The sequence below is a fragment of the Crocodylus siamensis genome, chromosome 1 (genome assembly GCF_052110815.1).
Source record: "Crocodylus siamensis isolate JL-2025a chromosome 1, ASM5211081v1, whole genome shotgun sequence".
NCBI lineage: Eukaryota > Metazoa > Chordata > Crocodylia > Crocodylidae > Crocodylus > Crocodylus siamensis.
This window is the reverse complement of record NC_143395.1, coordinates 123,978,095-123,999,395: the sequence shown is the minus strand read 5'-3', so window position 1 is coordinate 123,999,395 and position 21,301 is coordinate 123,978,095. Positions and strand designations below refer to the sequence as shown.

At 43.1% G+C, this 21,301-nt stretch overlaps 1 protein-coding gene across 16 annotated transcripts in view; it reads right to left on the bottom strand.

Annotated features, from left to right (window-relative positions):
- The window catches only part of ARID1B (AT-rich interaction domain 1B), a 446,992-nt gene that overhangs the window by 32,129 nt on the left and 393,562 nt on the right, over positions 1 to 21,301 (bottom strand). For 12 of the 16 annotated variants that reach the window (XM_090041894.1, XM_090041757.1, XM_090041776.1 and 9 more), the window contains 4 exons: positions 16,602 to 16,711; positions 15,710 to 15,868; positions 8,423 to 8,632; positions 854 to 1,058 (listed from right to left, as the gene is read on the bottom strand). In XM_090041894.1, coding sequence (XP_089898020.1) covers positions 854 to 1,058; positions 8,423 to 8,632; positions 15,710 to 15,868; positions 16,602 to 16,711 — 684 coding nt within the window. The remainder of the gene's footprint in view (positions 1 to 853; positions 1,059 to 8,422; positions 8,633 to 15,709; positions 15,869 to 16,601; positions 16,712 to 21,301) is intronic. The other 4 variants (XM_090041803.1, XM_090041855.1, XM_090041874.1 and 1 more) reach the window with 1 other exon arrangement.

The window sequence follows — 21,301 nt, the reverse complement described above, 5'->3', positions numbered from 1 at the left end:
AGTCTCAAGTTGAATACAGATAAAACAAGAAAATCTCACTCCCTTTGTCTATTTCAAACACCATCCTGTACACACTGAGACAGAAGCCAAAATCAAGCGCTTTCAGTTCTTGTGACTCCTGACAATAAGAAACAGAATACAGAAAGGGCCAATATCAATTATTTTAATGTGCAAGATTAATGACTATGGCAGACGAGAGTGACACATTCCAAACTACAAAGTCTAGTAGTGAGCAAAATCTCTGTATTCTCTCAACTCTCTCCATTTGCATTTAAAAATAACTGTATCAGAGAAGCAGGCTGTATTCCATTTACTGGACCAGAGCTGCCATCTTAACCCTAACTGATTAGTGTTTCTGCTTGCCAGAATGTTGCAATTCACTCCAGATTCACACTAATGAAACTGTGGGTTGCAGAATCTGGTCCATAGTCAGGATATATTTTTGCAGTACTGGGAGTTGCATGTTTTACAGAGCATGGATGCATATCCCTGCAGAATGCCATTGTTATTTGCTACCATTTAGTAATTTAACCCTTAGGATCTTGCTATTTTTCAGACTGACAAGACATGCAAATGCTTAAGGAAGTACAGGTGCACTGGCCTGTGCATGTATCTGAGGAAGAGATACATAGCTCTGCAGTCTGCTTCTCCTTAACTTTGACACAGGCCTGGAGCCCATTCAGACACACAAGTGAAATCCTCAGATGTATCTATTCAGCTAAGTTATCCAAGGTTAGCAAGGGATCTTCCTAAAATGCCAGCTGGGGAAGGAGGGTCAGAGGTGCAAGATGTTGTCTAAAAGATCTGCATTTTTAAAAATGCTGCTATAAGAACCTGCAGTTCTCCTACTTACCAGGAGATGGCGGCTGAATCTTAGGTTGTTTCTTAGTATCTCCAGTGCTGAAGACCTCTGGAGGGGGCTCCTCCCCTCGTTCAATCTTGCACTCAAAGGCAAACAGGTACTGAATATACTGTTTTTTCAGGGAGCTGGCTGCACTGCTCGACGTACCAACATTCAGGGTGGTTGCCAGTTCGCGCCACTTCTTGTTTTTATTAACCTAGCAAAATAAATGGCAGAATTGTTAGTTTGCAGTGAAGTGGTTTGTTTAAAGCTGGGAGGAGACCAAAAAAAAAAAAAAAGAAAGGAAAAAAAAAAAGCACTTAATGTCTTGGTTTACATTTTTTTATTTGCCTCTCTTAACTAATGCTCATTACTCCCACACTCAGTAATGCATAGACAGCATTTACAGTTATAAAACCATTAAGGAACCTGCTGATAGCTACATAAAAAGCTTTCCTTGTTGAGTCTTCTGCATGGTGCATCTTCTAAATGCTCTGCACTCTTCCAGGGCTTGTGCTGTTCAGTTAGCAATTTATCTCCAAGCAAATGCACACTCACTCACTTTCTCCAACACACACACAAGCACCCACCCCGTTCTAATTAAAAAAGAGCTTCTAAAAACTAATTTAAAAAGCAATAACACTGTTATTCTGCAATTTAAGTGTTTGAGCATTGATATGAAAACTAATTTTTCCTCTGAAACAGCCCCCAACTGTCTGACAGTTCAGCCTGAAATGTTTGGTTCAAGTCCTTTCAGTTATAGGGCTCCTTGTGGGACTGATCAACGATCACTTTGCAAAACTAGATGCAGAGTCAAGTGAGTACCCTTATGAAATAATTAAATTGACTCTCAACACACTGGGACAGTTCAGTGGGGTTTTGTGTTACAGCTCAGATTACAACAGCTGCTGGTGTGAACGCTACTGTGCTGTGCAAGCCAGAGTCCTAAAGGACCTGTTCCTGAAAATGTGTGTTCCTGTGTTGTTCAAGAACAGACTTGTGATAAGAAGAAGAGTGCTTTGCTCTACCAGATGAGACTCCTGGATCAGCAGCACCAAGATTTTTACTTCAGAACAAGGGTGAAAAGGCCCTCCACAATGCCTCAGGCCAGCTGTGCAATGCCAGACATGATCCACTGAGGTGCTGAGCACACTCAACTGAGTGATCAAAAAGGAGCTGAAAGTGTGAACAACTACTAGGATCCCATCTTATTTGGGGGTAAAATTTGCTGTAAATGCTACAGAGATCAGTGTATATCCTGAAGCAGGAGATTTTGTGACCTCATCTTAGCTGGCAGAACTACAATGGTTATTATTTGTCATATTTGCTACAAACACCTGTATGCCAGCCAAGGGGATATTTATAATGTTTCTCTCTTTGGGTTTAATAATCCTGTGACTGCTGCCAGACAGTAAGGGTTTCTTAGTAACTGTGTTAATGACATGCAGACCAGCATAGCTAAGGGAAGTTTGTATTTCCCTGTGTATATCTACAGCAGTACAGGTGTTAAGAGAAAATGATTTTCAAAAACTGCCACTTTTGAGGCTTGAAACCTAGTCATGTAGTCATTGATGCCCATTTCCTTGATGCCATACACCCCCCTACTGCACAACACTGCCCTGTGCCTGACAGGGCAGAGGTCATGAAGTGTGGAATACCGTGGTATGGGCAACCTTATTTTTCATGACAGCACCACCTGGTACATTTAAACAAGTCCTCCTACATTAACCTGTGCATTTCTCTATTGTCTCCATCAGGCAAAATGTGTATTAATATGTCCACCGTGAACTATTAACAAAAATGTCTCTTAAATGCGAGTGGGAAAGCATCCAATTACTGCTGATATGCACACTTCAACAGCAGAAAATAAGCCTGAGCCTAAAGCAGGGGTGGGCAAAATGGGAGATCTGGCCAGCGGCTAGACTCTATTTCCCAGCAGTCCCTGCTTGCATTGCTATGGCTGGTTTCCACGGAGACTCTAGGAGTGGCAGGGCTGTGACAGCGCACGGTCAGGGTTTCCATGGAGACGAGCCCCAGCAGCACTGGCAGGGTATGCATCTGGGCAGGGAGCTGCTCTGGGGCTAGGATCTTATAGTGGTGACAGTGTGGACAGGAGCTGGGGCAGAGCTGCGATCTGCTGCCTGCCTGCATATGCCTGGGGCATGCAGCCAGCAGATTGTAGCTCTGCCCCAGCTCTGGTCCACGCTATCACTGCTGAAAAATCCTGGCCCTGAAGCAGTTTTCCACCCTGCTGCACACCCTGCCAGTGCTGCTGGGGGCTAGCTTCATGGAAACCCTGTTCCTGAGCTGTCACAGCCCCGCCACTCCTAGGGTCTCCATGGAAACTGGCTGCAGCGATGCAGGCAGGGCTTCTGGGAAATGGAGTCTGCCAGGGGCCCACTATGGCCCACAGGCTGGACTTTGTCTGCCCCTGGTGAAACATGTTTAAAAAATGAACAGGAAGAAACCTATATTATGAACGTATATCACAGCCTTTTAGGATATTAAATTCCAACCCCACTAACTTCATTTTAATGAAATATTAACTTACTGTGTACTCTAGATAGAATCAAAGGCTGCAAGCTAGATTTAAAATGCAGCTCCATAATATTATGACCAATAATGTGTGCAAGTATCTTCATGCTCCTGGGTGGGCACCAGCTGATTATTGCAGAAGTCAAAACACAATCCCAGCTTTCATCCATATGCAGCAGTCAGCAAGTGACAAGATACACTTTATTTGGCTTTTCCTTCTTCCTCTACATCAGCAATGAACATCATGTAGAGCAGAAGGGCCACTGTCTAATTGAGTGAATATATCAAAGACTATATACCTTTACTGTGGTGTAAAAAAAGGGTTAATAATTATTGGAAAAGGGTTTCCAGGACTGCTTAATGGGAGGATTAAGCAGGGCCCACTTTCTATGAACCCAATTTGATTTAATATACTTGTAATTTCAGATTTCATAGATTAGCCTTAGGTGTCTAGAACAGATGTATTAAAGATATGGCCCATGGGCCCTGGCGTGGACCTGCATGCTGCATAGCCACAGGCTGGGATGCACACTCTATATGGAGTGCAGGTCTGGTCTGGTGTGCACTGCATGCAGTGCCTGGGCCAGACTGGCTCCACATACTGGATCCAGCTGGCCTGTGGGCCAGAATCAGCCCAGGTCCAACCCAGAATGGACCATTCATCTGACCTGTGGGGCCTGATAAATTTGGCATCCCAGCCCTAGTTAATAACTTGGGGACTTGGGGCCTTATCTGCAAATCTTGATCACCTTCATCCTTCCCTGCCCCTCAATTCCGCTTGCACTGAGAGCTCTTACCACTATAGGTAGTATTCGGTGGAGAGCTGGATTGGGCCTTCAGAGGGAGGGGAGAGAGCATGCTCTCCTGAGACAGCTGGAAGTACAGAAGGTTCTGAATTCCTAATCCGATAATGCTACTACTGAGCATCATGTGTCTACGCTAGTGTTTTTGCTGTTCAAAGTCTTGCACCAACATTAAAGGCTCAGTCTATTGTACAGTCATCACTGGGATAGTACCCTAAATAAATTGTCACATCTTTCTGAGTCAGACAAAGATTACTAATTTACAGGTGGGAAATGAACCACAGATTCTCCCAGCTGTGACATACTATTCAATGGGGGAGAAGGGCTTGGGGAGAGTCATATTTACTTGAAGGGAGAGATAAACAGATTGTATGTCTGCCCTTTGGCCTTTTTTTATTTGGAGCCTTTTCTCCATTCTCTTCTGCCTTTGGATTAAATCAGGGGCCACCACCATTTGCTGGCTCATGGGCAACTCACTGTTTGGCTCTGCCTGTCCCCTTTTATTTTAATTTTTAAATAATCTGTGGCTGTGAGCAATTCTACAGGATCACACAGGTAACAAGGTCTTCATGGGTTGGGGATTGATTTCTCTTTCCCCAACATGGATTACTATCATATCTATATAGATTGAGACACTGTGAAATATATTCGAAGTACTTCTTAAATAGACAGAGTGGGACCTTAAGTGGGGCAAGGGGACACAAGGAGACGGGGACAGGACACTAAAGTTCTTGTCCAAGTGATGAGTAAGGTAAAGAGAGGGGGAGAGAGAAGGGATTTGGGACAAGGCTTGTAAATATCCCTGTCACTTCTCCAGAGACATGAACTGGCTTTTCCTTTGAGGTACCATGCCTGTCTAAGATGGATGAATTTCAGACTATGCATCTCTTGACCTCCTCCGGCGGGCTTTAAACTAAGTTTGTCAGGGGATGGGGATCCACAGGAGCAAGAGAAAACTCAACCAGGTGTAGGACCTGCCCAGGTATATACCAAGGGACCAGTTGTCTCTCAGGAAGGTGGGGTGCCCAGGGCTCCCTTGGGGGGATTAAGGTGTCTCTTCACTAATGCAAGAAGCATGGGGAACAAGCAGGAGGAGCTTGCTCTCTTGCTTGCAAGTAGTAAAATCGAGCTGGTTGGCCTAGTGGAGACATGGTGGGATGAAACATTTGACTGGGCATTAGACATAGAGGGCTATAGGTTGTTTAGAAGAGATAGGAAGGGGAAAAAAGGTGGGGGGAAGGTTGCGCTCTATGTTAGGGAACAGTATACCAGTTCTACTTTCCAAATGGGACCAGAGGAAGGCTTAACTGAGACCCTGTGGGTCAAACTTCAAGGAGGGCAGGGGGAGAGGGATCTGGTGGTAGGGGTTTACTACAGGCCACCACATCAAGAGGAAGAGAATCAGGAATTCTCCAGGCAGCTGGGGGAGGCTGTGCGTGCAAAGGATGTTGTGGTCATGGGGGATATGAATTATCCTGACATCAACTGGGAGGAGCAGTTGGCCAGGTCTAGCCACTCACGAAGGTTCCTGACTTGCGTACAGGACCTACACCTTGTGCAGGAGGTACACGTCCCCACTAGAGAACATGCCATACTGGATCTGGTGTTAGCCTCTGCGGATTACCTGGTGGGGGAGGTGCTAGTACAAGGGAGGCTAGGGGACAAGGATCATGAAATGATCCAGTTTGCTATTCAGAGAAAGGTGGGGAGGGTAACTAGCACAGCGCAAATGCCTGACTTTAGGAAAGCCAACTTCGATGTGCTGAGGGCAGTAGCCAGGGAGGCACTCGGAGCCCAGGGGTTAGCTAGTATGGGGGTCCAGGACAGGTGATCCTTCCTCAAGGAGGCTATCCTTGGGGCGCAGCAGGACGCAATTCCACTGCGCAGGAAGGCGGGAAAAGGGTCCAAGAAACCTTCAAGGCTGAGTGTGGATATCCAGGCTGGCCTGAGGGCAAAGAAAAAGCATACTGGAGGTGGAAGCAGGGGGCAGGGACAAAGGAGGAGTACACCTCCCTGACCCGAGCTTGTAGGGATTTGGTGAGGAAGGCTAAAGCAGCATTGGAGCTTAGATTAGTTTCTGCGATTAAGGATAACAAAAAGTCCTTTTTCAAGTATATAGGCAGCAAGAAGAAGTCTCGGGGTAACACTGGACCCCTACGGGGCAGGGCAGGGCAGGGCAGTTGGTGACGGACACGCGAGAGAAGGCAGAACTCTTCAACAAGTTCTTTGCCTCTGTGTTCCTGTCTGCTGACAATGGGGAGCTCTTGGATGACAGCGTAGAGGCCCAGGAAGGATGTGAGTCCCCCCGACTGCTGGTTCAGACCTAGTTAAGGATTACCTGGAGGGCTTAGCTGTGTCCAAGTCGGCGGGCCCAGATGACCTTCATCTGCGGGTGCTGAGAGAATTGGCTGGCGTCATTGCGGAGTCACTGGCACGGCTGTTTGAAGACTCCTGGTGCTCAGGCCAAGTCCCTGAGGACTGGAAAAGGGCCAATGTGGTCCCTATTTTCAAGAACGGGAGGAAGGAAGAGCCTGGCAACTACAGGTCAGTCAGCCTCACTTCTATCCTGGGGAAGGTCTTTGAAAAAATTATCAAGGGCCACATTTGTGAGAACCCTGCAGGGGAAGTGATGTTGACGGGTAACCAGCATGGGATCGTGCAAGGCTGATCCTGCCTGACAAACCTGGTCTCTTTCTATGACCAGGTAACAAAGAGCTTAGATGGGAAGGAGGAAGTCAATGTAATCTTCCTGGACTTCCAGAAGGCCTTCGACACAGTGTCCCACCCAATTCTGGTGGGCAAGCTGAGGGGCTGTGGCACTGACGAATGCACGGTCACATGGGTGGCAAACTGGCTCCAGGGGCGCACCCAGAGGGTGGTAGTGGATGGGTCAATGTAGACCTGGGAGGGTGCAGGCAGCAGAGTCCCCCAGGGCTCGGTCTTTGGGCCAGTGCTGTTCAATGTCTTCGTTAGCGACTTGGATGAGGGTGTGGAGAGCACCCTGTTCAAGTTCGCTGATGACACCAAGCTGTGGGGTAAAGTGAATACACCGGCAGGCAGGGACCACATCCAGGTAGACCTGGATAGGTTAGAGAAGTGGGTGGATGTGAACAGGATGCGGTTCAACAAGGACAAGTGCAGGGTGCTGCACCTGGGGAGAGGGAACCAGCATTATGGTTATAGGTTAGGGGCTGACCCTCACGGCAGCACAGAGGCAGAGAGGGATCTTGGAGTCAGGATCGGCTCCAGGATGAATAAGAGTCACCAGTGTGACGAAGCAATAGGCAGAGCCAACCGCACCCTGTCATGCATCAACAGGGACATTACTAAGAGGTCCAGACAGGTCTTGCTCCCCCTCTATGCGGTGCTGGTCAGGCCGCAGCTGGTGTACTGTGTCCAGTTCTGGGTGCCGTACTTCAAGTGGGACGTGGAGAACCTGGAGAGGGTCCAGAGGAGGCCACTCGTACGGTTGAGGGCCTCCGTGACCAGCCCTATGAGGAGAGGCTGAGGGACCTGAATCTCTTCAGTCTCCACAAGAGGAGACTGAGGGGGGATCTTGTGGCTGCCTACAACCTTATCAGGGGCCAGCAGCAGGGACTCGGGGAAAGTCTGCTCACCAGGGCCCCCCTTGGAGTCACCAGGAACAATGGCCACAAGCTGAGGGAGCATGGGTTTAGGTTAGATATTAGGAAGAACTACTTCACTGTACGGGTGGCCAGTGCCTGGAATAGGCTTCCCAGAGAGGTGGTGCTCTCACCTTCCCTGGAGGTCTTCAAGAGGAGACTGGATAGGCACCTGGCTGGGGTCTTATGACTCCTCCCACCCCCAGTGCTCCTTCCTGCCCATGGCAGGGGGTCAGACTCAATGATCTGGCTAGGTCCCTTCCCACTCATTGATGCTATGATTCTATCTCTTGTTTTGATCTTCCTTCTTATTGAGTCTTATCTTTCACCCAATGGTCTTTTCGCCTCATCCTCTCTTAGAAGTACTATTAGATTTCCCTGAACAGCTTAGGCCATTTCTGGCACTGGTCACCATTGATCCACAGAGCATTTTTAAGGCAAATATGCATCCTACAGTGAACTTCACATAAAAATTACAGTAATATTTATAATGAAACTTCTCTGTCAACTTCCTTTTAGGTGCCAAGATGAACTTATAATGCTGCAACAAAAAGAAAATACTCTGGAAGGAATGCACACCTAAGCTTCTGGACTTTCTGGTTGCAACTCTTTCTTCTTACCTGTGCTAAGCCTCCAATCTCCTTGACACAGATATACAGTCTGAACAGATCTAGTGGCTTTTTGCCTACAGCTGGCAGACTGGCCACAGGTGTGCCTCTCTCTTCCATGAAGGTGAGGTATCTATCTACCCACATTTTGCGCTCAGGCTCATTTCCCAGCTCATAGATTTTTGTGATCTTCTCTCCAGTTGTGGTGGAGGAACTTGACTTCTAAAGCACAAAAAGAAAAAGAGTTGGGGGAAGGGTGGGAGAAGAAGGGAAAAGAAAGTAAGAAACAACAATGAAAAAGAGAAGATGTCAAACAAACTAAAGCTATCACACAACAGTCAGGAATGAAGGCTACTAGTTCAGGCACAAACAGTACATTCTGTCCAGATACTGCAAGTTTATCTGATTTTAAATAAAGGGCCCAAACTCCCCATTTTCCTTATTGTTATGTTTCTTTCACTGATATGAGCTTTGGATCCCAGAAGGCAAGTTTTGGGTATTGCCTCATGTCATTTTAATAATACCTAGCTCTTACACAGTGCTTTTCATCCACAGATCTTAAAGTGCTTTACAATTTTAAATTAAACTATATTTAAAATACATCTTTTTCTCACCATTTTTAATAATAGAAAAATAACACCCCAAAATAGAGTAAAAGACCAAAGTACTGCTTTAGAATAGGAACTGAACAGGGGACTGTCCAAAGCAGAAGCTAGGACAACCAACTGCCTTTGGGAGCAGTGCCCAAACTGGGCAAAGGTATGTCACTATGCCTCACCTACTCTTCCCATCAGTGACAGACAAAGATAGCCAGGAGAAGGAGTCTACTCTACATGATTGATGACAATGCTTTGTGTGAGCTCTCAAATCAGCTGTCTCAGCTAATTCAAGTACTGTTCATGGCTTACCACTGTCCTCACTTACAAGAGGGAAAAAGAACTACAAAATGTAGTCATTTACATATATTCTGTGCAGGAAAAAAAAGAGCATAGGAAGGATATATGCACAAGCAGAGCCCAATTTCATGTAGCTGGGAAATCACTGCAGTAGAAAGGGAAGAATTCTTCCTGTGTCGTTACTATTCTTCCTGAGCTGGAGGGCCTCAGTGACCCTATTATTTCTTACAAGGGGAGGGAGAGGAAACATCCAATGGAACTGCGTGGAAGTGGGCTTATCAGCCCAGATCCATTAACCGCACCTTGCTTTGTATGCAGGCCCCTGTGAATTGAGATCTATGCCACTTTTCCATTCAGCAGAATTGTACTGGTTGTTGCAGCATCCCCCCCTGCATCTGCAGAGGGTATATGATTTGCCCCTACTGAAGATGGACTCATTCAGGACTAGACATGACAGGCACATTCTGACATTGTTATGTGAGAGGGAGCTGTGTATGGGAAAGAGCTGTAAACATACATTTCTGAGGGAGAACAATTTGTTCTTTATTTACCATATAAGAAGCTTTGTTCCTGATTGTAGTAAAATGCTGCAGCACACTTGCCCACTCCTCTGCTCTTTTTAACATTTCTGGGGGCCTCTAGAAAACATTACTTTAAAATAAGCATCAAACTAACCCTAAATGAGGACCCCGTATCAAGGTTCCTAGAGTCATGTACATCCTATGGTGCTGATGTGGGCTTGACACTGACTGCAACACACAGAGTGCTGACATCCAACATGTGGTGATTTCAACTCATTATGGTGCCCAGAACGCAAATGACAGCTCACACAAAGTACTGCCACCAATCACTTTGTACAGCCTAGGATGGAAAATATGAAGGGCTCCCAGTCTCCCTCTGGTCTCTGACTGAAAATGTAACTCTGGAGAAGAGCCAGGAGGAAAGAGAATCCAAGCCAAGAGGAGGTGATCTGGCTGTTCCATGAGCCATTGCTGTTGTTTTTTTCAAGTGGATGGATATTAATTTTAATTAAAGAAATAGCCTCCTGAAAAGCTTCCCACCTTGGTAGCTGAACTTCTGATTTCTTTACAGTAATCCTCCCTACTGATATGTAATATTATCTTTCATATTTTGAAATAAGGTGCAATAGCAAAATTGCTGAACCCAGTTCAGCCGTATGGTGCAACTCCCCCTGTAGTCAATAGGCCTAATTTGGTTTGCTGGTTTTGAAAGGATGGAGGGAGTGCTCTGGCATAAGGCTTGTGGGTTAAGCTGTGAATGAACAGGGTAAATAATTTTGCCTATAGTTGTGGTATCAGCTGAATGTTTCATTCCAAGGTGCATTGGTTACGCACTTTGTTTTTTGTCTTTTTTTAAAGCTTCATTTTAAAAATGTTTAAACAATACACTGTTTCTACTTCAAAGATTATTTGAATAGAAGGAAATTCTAAAAGGAGGAGGGTCAATAAGAGAGCAAATCGTGTTCCTAAATATTTGATTCTCAAATGGGAACCTAGGGATGACCTTATAACTTTGAATACTTAGAACAAAGTGGAGCTATGGGGCTATTCACTTAAGTAAGAACAAAATGATTCTATTTTTCATCAGCATTAATTTCAGACTGATGTCACAGGCTTCTTTATTCACACACCAGGTAGGAAATACAAAGTATTATATAGAGCAAATTTTATCTCCACTTACATCTAATATAGGGGGTAATAAACCAGTTTTTATTCTGCTTTTATACTAGTTCACTGTTAGACGAATGCTCAGATTTAATATTCAAATGAACAGTTTTCATTTTTACACAGTAAAACTCTTCTTTTAAACCAGTATAACAGCAGAATGGAAATTGGTTTACAGATTTTCATACTGGGTTCTTGAACTATGTCACAAATCATGTTGCTTTTCAGCAGTGTGGCAGCAAGCTCTAAAATGACAGTATAATCTGAAAACTTTTCACAGCTTACAGAAGGTAAGAAGTGCTTCTCACTGTGTGAGCTTTCAGGTTGTCATGCATGCAAAATGGGTGCAATTTTCTTTTTAAATGAAATGTTAACTTTAGAAGAATGCACTGGGGAAAAAAACACAATTCCCCAAAAGTAAATGTCTTTCTCTCTCCTGCATTTCTATCCACTTAAATATATTAAAATGACAGATGTGTGTGCAAGCCTGTTCACACACAAATACACACTGTAGTCCCGTATGGCTAAATTCAGCCTCAAGTCTAAATGTATATTTTAAAGTAAGATTTAAAACCCAGAAAATAAAGATTCATTATACAGAAACTCCTGACACTTTAATTGAATAAAGGAGGAGTACTAGACAATGTTTCCTTCCAAAATGCTTGGGAGTTTATGCAAGGGCTGCACAGCACAACTAATTGTGCTGATACACTCTAAACCAGTGTTTCTCAACCTGTGGGTTGCGACCCAAAAGTAGGTTGCAAGAATATACGAAAGGGTTGCAAACAAACTTTAAAAATAGATCAACAAATTTAAAAAATGGATTCTCTTCTAAAGGAGAAAAACAAGGGAAACTGTGGCTTTTCCCCTGCAAGCTGGCAGAGCTCCAGCCTGCAAGGGGCTGATTGGGACCTGTCATCCCACTTCTGCCCCACACACTGGGAGGTTGCAGCCAGGGGCACTGGGTCAGGAGTGAGGGGCACTGGGGTGGGACTGGCCATCAATGTTTAAAAATGGTTCCTGGTACAAAAAGTGTTGAGAACCACTGCTCTATACCACTTCTTGACCAAGTCCCACCCTGTATCATATTTTCTACTATTCTAGTCCCTGGGCTCATTTAAGAGATGACCGGTCTTGTTTAAGTGGGAGATGATTTAGCATGATGTGAAAAACTCAGCTCATTTCCACATTTCACTTGTTTCACGCTACATATAATTCATAACACAACTAAGTAGGCAGTTGTGCTTCGAAGAACAAAGCTTTTCCATGATTTCTATGGCAAGTCTGTAGAATCGGGTGAACAAAGGAAGTTCCTTGAGAAGTTCACTGTCTCCTGCAAGGGTTCTTTTTAGATTTTAGCTGGAGGTAGCTGTCTCTGAACATGTCTGCGTTTGAGTGCACAAACAGACAGAAAGATACAGATATTTATAACTCCACTTACTGCCTGCTTACTCCCACTTTAATGAAGAGTTTGTCAATATTTACATTATTACCAAGCCCTATTTCATGACACCAACACACAGAGTATGCAGGCAGGCACAACTGCTCACACCTGAAATCTAAAAAGGACTCTTGCAAGAGACAATGCACTGTCACTGACATTAAGGTTTATTTATTTATTTTTTTTCTTGCCTGAAGATTCTGCAGATTTTGCAAATCCCTCATTTCCAGCCCTGTGGAGAAAATATACCTTTCAGCCGTCTCTACTGTAATGTTGTATGCAAATATACAGAGGGAAGAGTTTCACTGTGTTGTAGGAGGTTTTCATAACCCAAATGTTTGACTTCATGCCACAATGACCTGGTATAAATACTGTCTTTTTCTCGCATAGACCTATATACATTTTTAAATTCTACACTAATAAATTTCAACCCATTTTGTCCCACTTGGGTGTGGAGCTTAGAAACAGCCAGATGACAATACAGTATAGCAATATCACTGTAACTACCCTATCTCCATAAAAAAAAAAATCACTGAAAGAAATGATGTACTACAGGTACAGTTTGGCCAGGGCAGTCCAGATTTCATAGGCTTTCCCGGCGTCTCAACTGGTTGGCTAAAATTGAAGCAAAAGTCCCATGTTGGTGGTGCCACCCAACCTGCAGGTGCCTGGCCCAGCACCTCCTGAGCAATGGCCAGAGGCTGGCAGGGCAGGCCGGGCTGAGCACTGCTCCTCCTCCCTGGGGTGGGGATCAGCTGGGACAGAGCAGACCAGGGGAGCGGGCTGAGACTGGGGCTTGGGCACCTCAGTGAGGCAGGCATGTGTGCATGTGTGAATGGATATGTTGTCCCCCCCCATAACGTATTTTCCTCAAAATAATATGGTCATCCTAACTTTAGAGGTGTAGGGATACTCAGAAGCTAACCCTGTTCACCCGTAGCCTAGCTTTCTAGAGGAATCAGAAATTTTAGTGGAAACACAGCACTTGAAGCAACTTTAAAGGCTTCTGGGACAATATGATTAATAAATTAACAAACAGAGATATTCTGCTATATCCCTGCAGGGATGGGGAGCTCTCAACAATCACTCCAATCAAGATCAGAAAACTGGTGCCAATGTAACCTGCAGTTGTTTTATGGACTGGTCTCCCCAGATAAAAAAGGATAAGTTAGTTGGCCTCAATTATTACCTATCATTCTACAGCTTTCCAAACTGGTTCTACTCCAGTCATTCAAACCTATGTACTGACACAGGTGGTTTCATTACTATAACTCTGAACATTAGGTACAATGTAGTATTTGTAAAGAAGAGCACATTGGGAGAGGTTATCTGTGATGAAACACCAACATAATTCCTCCTGTGTCTTCCACTTGTATATTACAACATTTTCTGTTAATTTTAAGAGACAACAAAAATATATGCTGGTGATGGTTTCTGAGATGTATTAAGCAATAACAAGAACCTGATCAGGAATGAATGCCCTTTCACTCTGGACATTTCCAGTCTCCCAGAGAACATGGATTGGTTGTGTATTTATGCAGTTATCCCCCCCCGAAAAAACAAACAAACAAATAAACAACCCCCATTTCTGGTCATCAATTGTAGCAATGTTATTAAAATAAGGACACAGTGGGAACAAACAATGTCAGCTGCCTTCTGAGACTCAAAGTCAGTGCCAAAAAGGCATCAAATTTAAGGTGGTCCATTTTTATCCCAATACTTCCTCTGTTCTCCCTTACATCCCTGATTCTTTTAAGGTAAAATTTACTTCAGTGCAGAAGGTCTGAACATGGATTTTTGAAACTGGATTTGACTCTATTAAATAAATCCTATGTACCTCAACAGGTCTTACATGGGACCTCTACATTAGGAATAATGTTGCCCTTTGTGTAGGAACTTGTCTTCACAGATGAGATGGCTAAGAGCTTAACTACGTTCTCAGAAAAGCAAATTGTTAGTTACCCTGGATTGTGCAGAGTCTAGAAACATTTCTGGGTACAACTGACTCTTCAGCCTCCAGATCTATCTGCTGAAGCAGGACATTGATGATTAATAACATCCCCCTTTTTCAGGGTGTTGACTAGACTTTCAATTTCTGTATGGCTAAACTTTCTTTCCTCTCAAAATTGCTTTTTTCTCTTTCACCTGAGACAGACTCTTCAATATCTCTCCCTGTGAAAATTAAAGTGTTTTTGAAGAGATGTTGCTAAGTTAACTGAATATGAACACTGAAAAAGAGCTTTATATTCCTAGTATAACCATTTTTGCAGTATTTTGCTGCAATAAATTATTTTTTACTAAAGAAGGAACAACATATACTTTCCTTGTTTATAAGAATCAATTAAAAATTGTCAAATGGTCAGCAATGGGCCAAACCCCCATATACGCTTATGTTAACATTATCTTTTTTTGGTCTTTCTTCCTATTTTTAGTTTTTGCATCTCTCTCACCTAGAAACAGGTGCCTTATTTAAATGTTAAACCTAGTGCTGGGTTGGGTACAGATTTTTCTGTATATCCTATTTCTAGTGTGAATGACTCTCTTTACCTAAAAAGTAGCTTTATAAAAATACACATTCATCAACTTTTCAAGAATATTTTGGAGCATTTCAAACCAACTCAGTGAAACAAATCAGACTTGGTATTATTTTAGGCTGTGTGCCTCGAGAGCCTTTTTCCAGAAAGAATATTTGGAATTAAAAATGTTTCAGATCAGTACATGACCAGCTGGTTTGAACTGCCTGGTACGGTGTTGAGCCTGTAATTCAGAAACTGGCTGCACATTTACTTTCTGTAGGGGGGAGATTTTTTTTTGTATTCAATGTAACACTAATAAATAGAGAAGCAAACATTTGTGAAGTCAGTTGTGCAAAGGAGTTTGGGCCCATTAACAGAAATGTGATGTCCTCATCAACACAATTGGCATGCTCTGTAAGCTGATGCATTATGGGAAGGATGTGTTTTTTTCACAACAACTGCTGTATTACCAGACAGCAAGCTTGTACGATGCACAAATTTTACTCTCTTTTTTTTTTAAATGACTACTGGACCAAATTTTGCCCTCAGAAAGGCATGCTCAGGTTCCACTGAAGCCAAGCCAGTGGGAGTTGTGTGCATGTGTCAGAGAGCAGAATTTAGCCCTATTATTATAAAGAAAGAAAATCCTTTAGTGGATAATGAAGAAAAAGAATTTATAAAACAAACAAGCAAGCATTAAAATATAATTAATTACAAAAAAATAAAAAAATAAAAAAACCAAAAAAACCAGAGCCACTTACAGGGCTTGATGGAGTCTTTGGCCAGCCTGGGCTGCTAATGCTATCACTTTCATCTCCATGAAATGAGGAGATGCTAGCAGAGCTTGGGGACATTGGGGAAGGGACTGGCAGGTTGCCTGGGGTTGGGGGCTGAGAAATACCCTGTGAGCTGTAGCTATCCTGTGGTAGAGGAATAAAAAAAATATATATGACAAAGGCAGGGCAAACTTTATTAAAAACAAAAAAGATACATCCAGTTTAACAGACTGACCAATCCTTTATATATAAAATATATATAAACAGAGAAACACATACAGAAAACACACACATATATAAATATATAAATATATATAAAAGTTATTAAAACAACATTGTTAATTAGTATAATTTGGAAAGTTTGCTGGATGCTTGGCTCAAGTAACTAAGCCACCATGCTTACTTCAAGCTCACATGGAATGCTAAGCATGGGTTTCCCCTTATGAAAGAAAGAAAAAAAAAAAGCTGTTCACCTTATTTTATCAAATAAGGCAAGAAAGCAAAATATTAAAGTATGCTGCTGCTGAGGCGGCCAAAACAGGAAGCTATAACTGAAGGCAGAGAAAAATGGCTGCAAGTATTGAAACCAGGCAAGACCCTCCTTTCCCGCCCACCTGGCTAAGCCAAATTCCCACGCAACTGTTTTGCTTGGGTTGCTTTGCCCCCGCGAGTTAAAATGCCATAAGAACTAGTAACTTTCAGATCCACACAATGAAGGAAAAAATATAAAAGAAAAGAAACAAACAAACAGATTGCACATGAATGGAAAGGCATGCAGGAAAGACCAAATGAGGGTAGGCCAAAATCAGAGAATGAAAGACAACATAGCAGACTTCTGCTGGGCCAAACCAACACCACGTGCGGAGAAAGGAAATACCTTTGACTTGCTCTCAGGCTGTGGGGGTCCTTCTTCTTTGCCATCTGCTTTGAGAGGGAGGGGCAGTTTGGACTCACCAGGTGTCATCATATCTGCAAGACCCATAGGTGCTAATCGAAAACAGGAGAAACATTTTAGGCATGATTATGTTTGCAAGATAATGCTTCCTGCTGTAAAACACTGATGGGTACTCCACCTTCCACTCTCCTTCTCTACATATAGTATCTGGAAACCTGGAAACCTCTTAAAGTTAAGCGAAAAAGTGACATTTGAAAATATATAAAAAATAAACATAGTAAAACAAAAATGAATACAACAATTACAAAGCAAAACATTTCAAAAAGCACAAATATATTTCTAATACCACTGGCTGGCTTGCAGCTGTTTATAAACATGATTGTTGCACTGTAGGAGGAGGATGGTCTTTGGAAACTGTTTCATCTTTCACTTTAATAGAGCACAACATGAGCCAAACTTGTGCAAATGTTGTTGATTGTGTAAATACCGGGGGAAAAGTGTGAAAATCTGAATTACCTATCAATTCAATGCGATGCCCAGCGGAGTACCTTACTATTTCTCCTGTCTTCAACATGAAGTCCTGGGTTATGTGAGCTTTTCATTAAAGTAACTCAAACCCTGTAGATTCTGAAACTTTTATCTTCCAATTACTGAATTATAAGCAGTAAAGTCCACTCTATGGGAGAAGTGCCCATAAAACTTTTTCCACTTGTGCAGAAATCAGGTGGGACTAAAGCAAACACTACCTGCTGAGATAATACCACAGAGCTTCTTCAGCTGGGTGCTATGAGGGTTAGGTAATTATTTTTAGCCCACTGATGAAGTGCTAAGTATATTAGGATTGCTGTGTAGCTGTTGTGTTTCTAGATTTCTAATGAAAATGCAAGAAGATATATTCAAGTAAACTAGATAATACCTGACAAGAGCATGTTCTGAAAGAGGCCATGCTACGAAATCAATGCATACAGCTCAAGATCACGAACTAGACACCAGCTAAACTTTCCTGAAGAAAACCATTCGCACACGACGTTGTCTAAAGACTGGGATTGTATGCCTTTGTATTTGATATACTTTTTTTAAGATTGAAGAAAGGCAAAAGGAGGACAGAGAAAACCATGAGGCAGAAAGGTGAAGGAAACGTCTACAAAATCGATAAACTATTAGAATTAGAAAAACGTGTTTCTTTAAATAAAACATCATAAAACCTCTCTGTTATAAGACTGGTTTGCTTTCCTGCAAAACGACAACGCTGGCTTGCGCTAGGGAGGCATGCAGCAGAACATGCCAAGGAGACGGGGAAAAAATGCTTTAAAAATTCTTCACAGATTGCCCACTACAAAATGATTATTGCACATATTCATGTATTACTACGTTTTAGAAAATAATTAGTTTTAATTACAGCAGTGAGAGAATGAGCAGGACTCTGGCGAATATGCTGGCAAGCTTTGCAGTGCTAATTTGCTAATATCTTTAGCATCACTGCAGGTTGAGACTACGGATCTGCCAAAAAAACCTACCCAGCCATGTGCCGTGCAAGTTTACAACTGTATATTCAATACTCGGCATTGAACCACCAGTGTTTTTCATGGGCACGTCGTCGTCTTGTTTTTTCAAAGCACATTTGTAGCCCAATCAAGCCCTTAAAGTCATCACAACACAGAAATCATAATTGAGATGTTTGAAAAAAACTACTTGCAATACTTAAGATTTTGAGAATTGGAACAAAAAGCCTTTTTCAAGTGATGCAGCTGCAGAGAAAATCTATTGGGATCAGCTAAAAATGCCGTTATTTTTATGAATGTGTGCAAAACCTCAACAGAACAGCCAAGCAATATTATACTGAGAAGCCTGCCTGCACCAAGCATTTAATTTGTATGCATTATTGCCCTTATGCTCCCATTTGAGGAGTGGGGGCAGACTGGGACAATTCTGAATTGAGTTATGACAGCTTGACACTTTCTTTTTTAATCTGATTGTTTTTAAAAAGAGGGCTCTTCTTTGGTTAGTGCCTTTTAAACACTTATTCTGGGAAATACAGAAGATGCTGCTAAAATTGAGTTCAATTTTATAATATGTTTAAAATATTTTTGATAGTTACAATAGCAGAGAAACCTTATTTTTGGACATCTCTGATTTGTCTGTTTTCTAATATGCTTAATTATAATTTCCCATGTGCTGGTAATGAAAGACAAGCTGTCAGGAACTGAGGACAATTACAGATAACTTTGTAGTTAATAAAGTACTCTGAATTAGGTTACCTTTCTTTTTTCTATTTTATTTATTGTTTTTTCTACCTTGAAATGGGAATTGCAAGGGCTTTGCTAAATGGATTTTAAGATTGTCTAGTTTCCCTGTAGCTTTTGTAAGTACTTCACCATCCTCTGCTGAAATGCTCTTTCATAACTTCTTGTAAGAACACTCTCTAGTGATTTTGAACAGACATCCCTTCACTTTCTAGCACGGGAGTGGGCAATTATTTCAAGCAGAGGGCCGCTTACCAAGTTTCGGCAAGCTGTCGAGGGCCGCATGGGTAGCCCTCCCCCTTGACAGGTGTCCCACCCCCTCATTGCCATCTTGTGATGGGATGTCCTGCCCCCTAACCCCTGATCTTTGCCACCAGAACTCCCTCCCTTTACCCCCGAAAGTACTCCTTTCAGCAAGGGCTTTTGCCATCTCAGAACCAGAAAAATACCAAATTATATTTTTAAAAAGTGAACATTCATTGATTTGATTTTAAAAAAATATTGTTGTCCTGGTTTACATGTCTTTGTGTAGTGTACATAGAGGTGATTATATATAATAGCTTAAAATTAAGTCTTACTCTTTAATCTTGTGGGGGGGGGAGGTATAGGTTTATGGTGGGCTGTGGGTATATGGGGGAAGGTGTGGATGTTTGTAGGGGGGATATGGGATGTGGGGTGAGGGACCGTGTGAGGTGCAGGTGGATATGGGGTTTATGTGGAGGAGGGTGGGTGGGTCTGTGTGTATGGCAGTGCAAGGGGGTGTGTGGGTGTATATGTATGGTGGGGTGTGCACGTGGAACTCACCCTCCCTCCCCACACACACAGGTACCGGCATGGGCCCTGTGCTTCCATGGTCTGGTGATGCAGCCAGGAGCCACATGGTGCTGGAGCTGTGCGGGGGCAGGAAGGCAGGGGAATGACTGGGGGTAGAGTGGGACTGGGCTGCTGTGTCCTACTGCTGGCTCCTCCTGGGTCCTATTGCCCCAGCTCCTGTCATCTTTGACAGGCAACCAGGAGCAGATAAATATTTTCTAAGTTTTCAGGGGCCCCACAGACCAGATAGAATGGCCTGGCAGACTGGATCTGGCTTGTGGGCCATATTTTTCCCACCCCTATTCTAGCACAACAGCACACTATGGGCACTATTTTGACCTTTCTTCAAGCAATGGAAGAACACCATTGTCACAAAACTCTCCTAAATTAAGACACTCACCCTTTCTACATTAACAGTAATAATTCTGCATGTGAAGTGTAGACCAAAAAATAAGGTGCAGAAAAGGAAGGTAATATGGAAATCTGTGGCTTAAAAAGTGTTGTAGTGTACAGTGATTGCATTTTGAGTACTAGCCTCTGGCTTTATTACAGGAATTTAAGAGCTATGGAATGATTTCATAAAGCGAGTAGGGGTCAAGGTCCTGAATTAGCTACTCCACACTGAATTTAATATAGTCAAAAGCATATATGACACGAATAAAACTGCAACAAGCTATTTTTTTTGCTAAAGGCTGCACTATCAGTCCCAGAAGACAGTGAAATACTGTGGCACAGTAAAAACATTATTTTTCACACATCACACTTCAATTTTAACAGATTCATACGTTGTAAGGGGCTGGAAAGGACCTCACAAGCTCATCAGGTCCAGCCCCCTGCACTAGGCAGGAAAGACAACTGGAGGGGGTGTGACCCTAGTGAGGTAACAATCCAGTCTTCTCTTGAAGTTTTCCAGAGTAGGTGTTTGCACCACCTCTGGTGAGAGTTTATTTCACAGTCTGGACATCCTAACAGTGAAGAAGTTTTTCCTAGTGTTAAGCCTGAAACAATCTTCCAGGAGTTTGTGGCCATTACTCCTGGTATTCCCTTAGGGTGCCCTGGTGTATAGTTGTTCATTGAGCCCTTGATGTATTCCCCCGATGTAGCAGTAAGCTACTACTGAGTCCCCTCTCAGCCTTCTCTTTTTTAGGCTGAAGAGGCCCAAGTCCCTCAGCCTTTTCTCATATGACTTGCCTTGCAAATCTCTGATCATATGGGTGGCTTTCCTCTGGACTCTGTCAAGATTGTCCACATTCTTGTTGAAGTGCAGCACCCAGAACTGGATGCAGTACTCTAGCTGTGGTCTCACCAATGCTGAGTAAAGCAGAAGAATCACTTTCTTCGTTTGCTTAAGATGCATCGGTTGATGCATGCCAAGAGTATTGTTTGCCCTGCTGGCTACAGCATCGCACTGATGGCTCATGCTCATACTACTGTCTGTTATTACTCCTAGGTCCCTTTTAGTCATGGTGCTAGTCAGTTTGGTGCCCTAAGCCTGTAAGTATGTTGGGGATTGTTTGTCCCCAGATGGAACACTTTACACTTCTCAATGTTGAACTTTATCTGGTTCTGATCTTTGCTAGCCTGTCTAGATCCACCTGTATCTGCAGCCTATCTTCAAGCGTAACT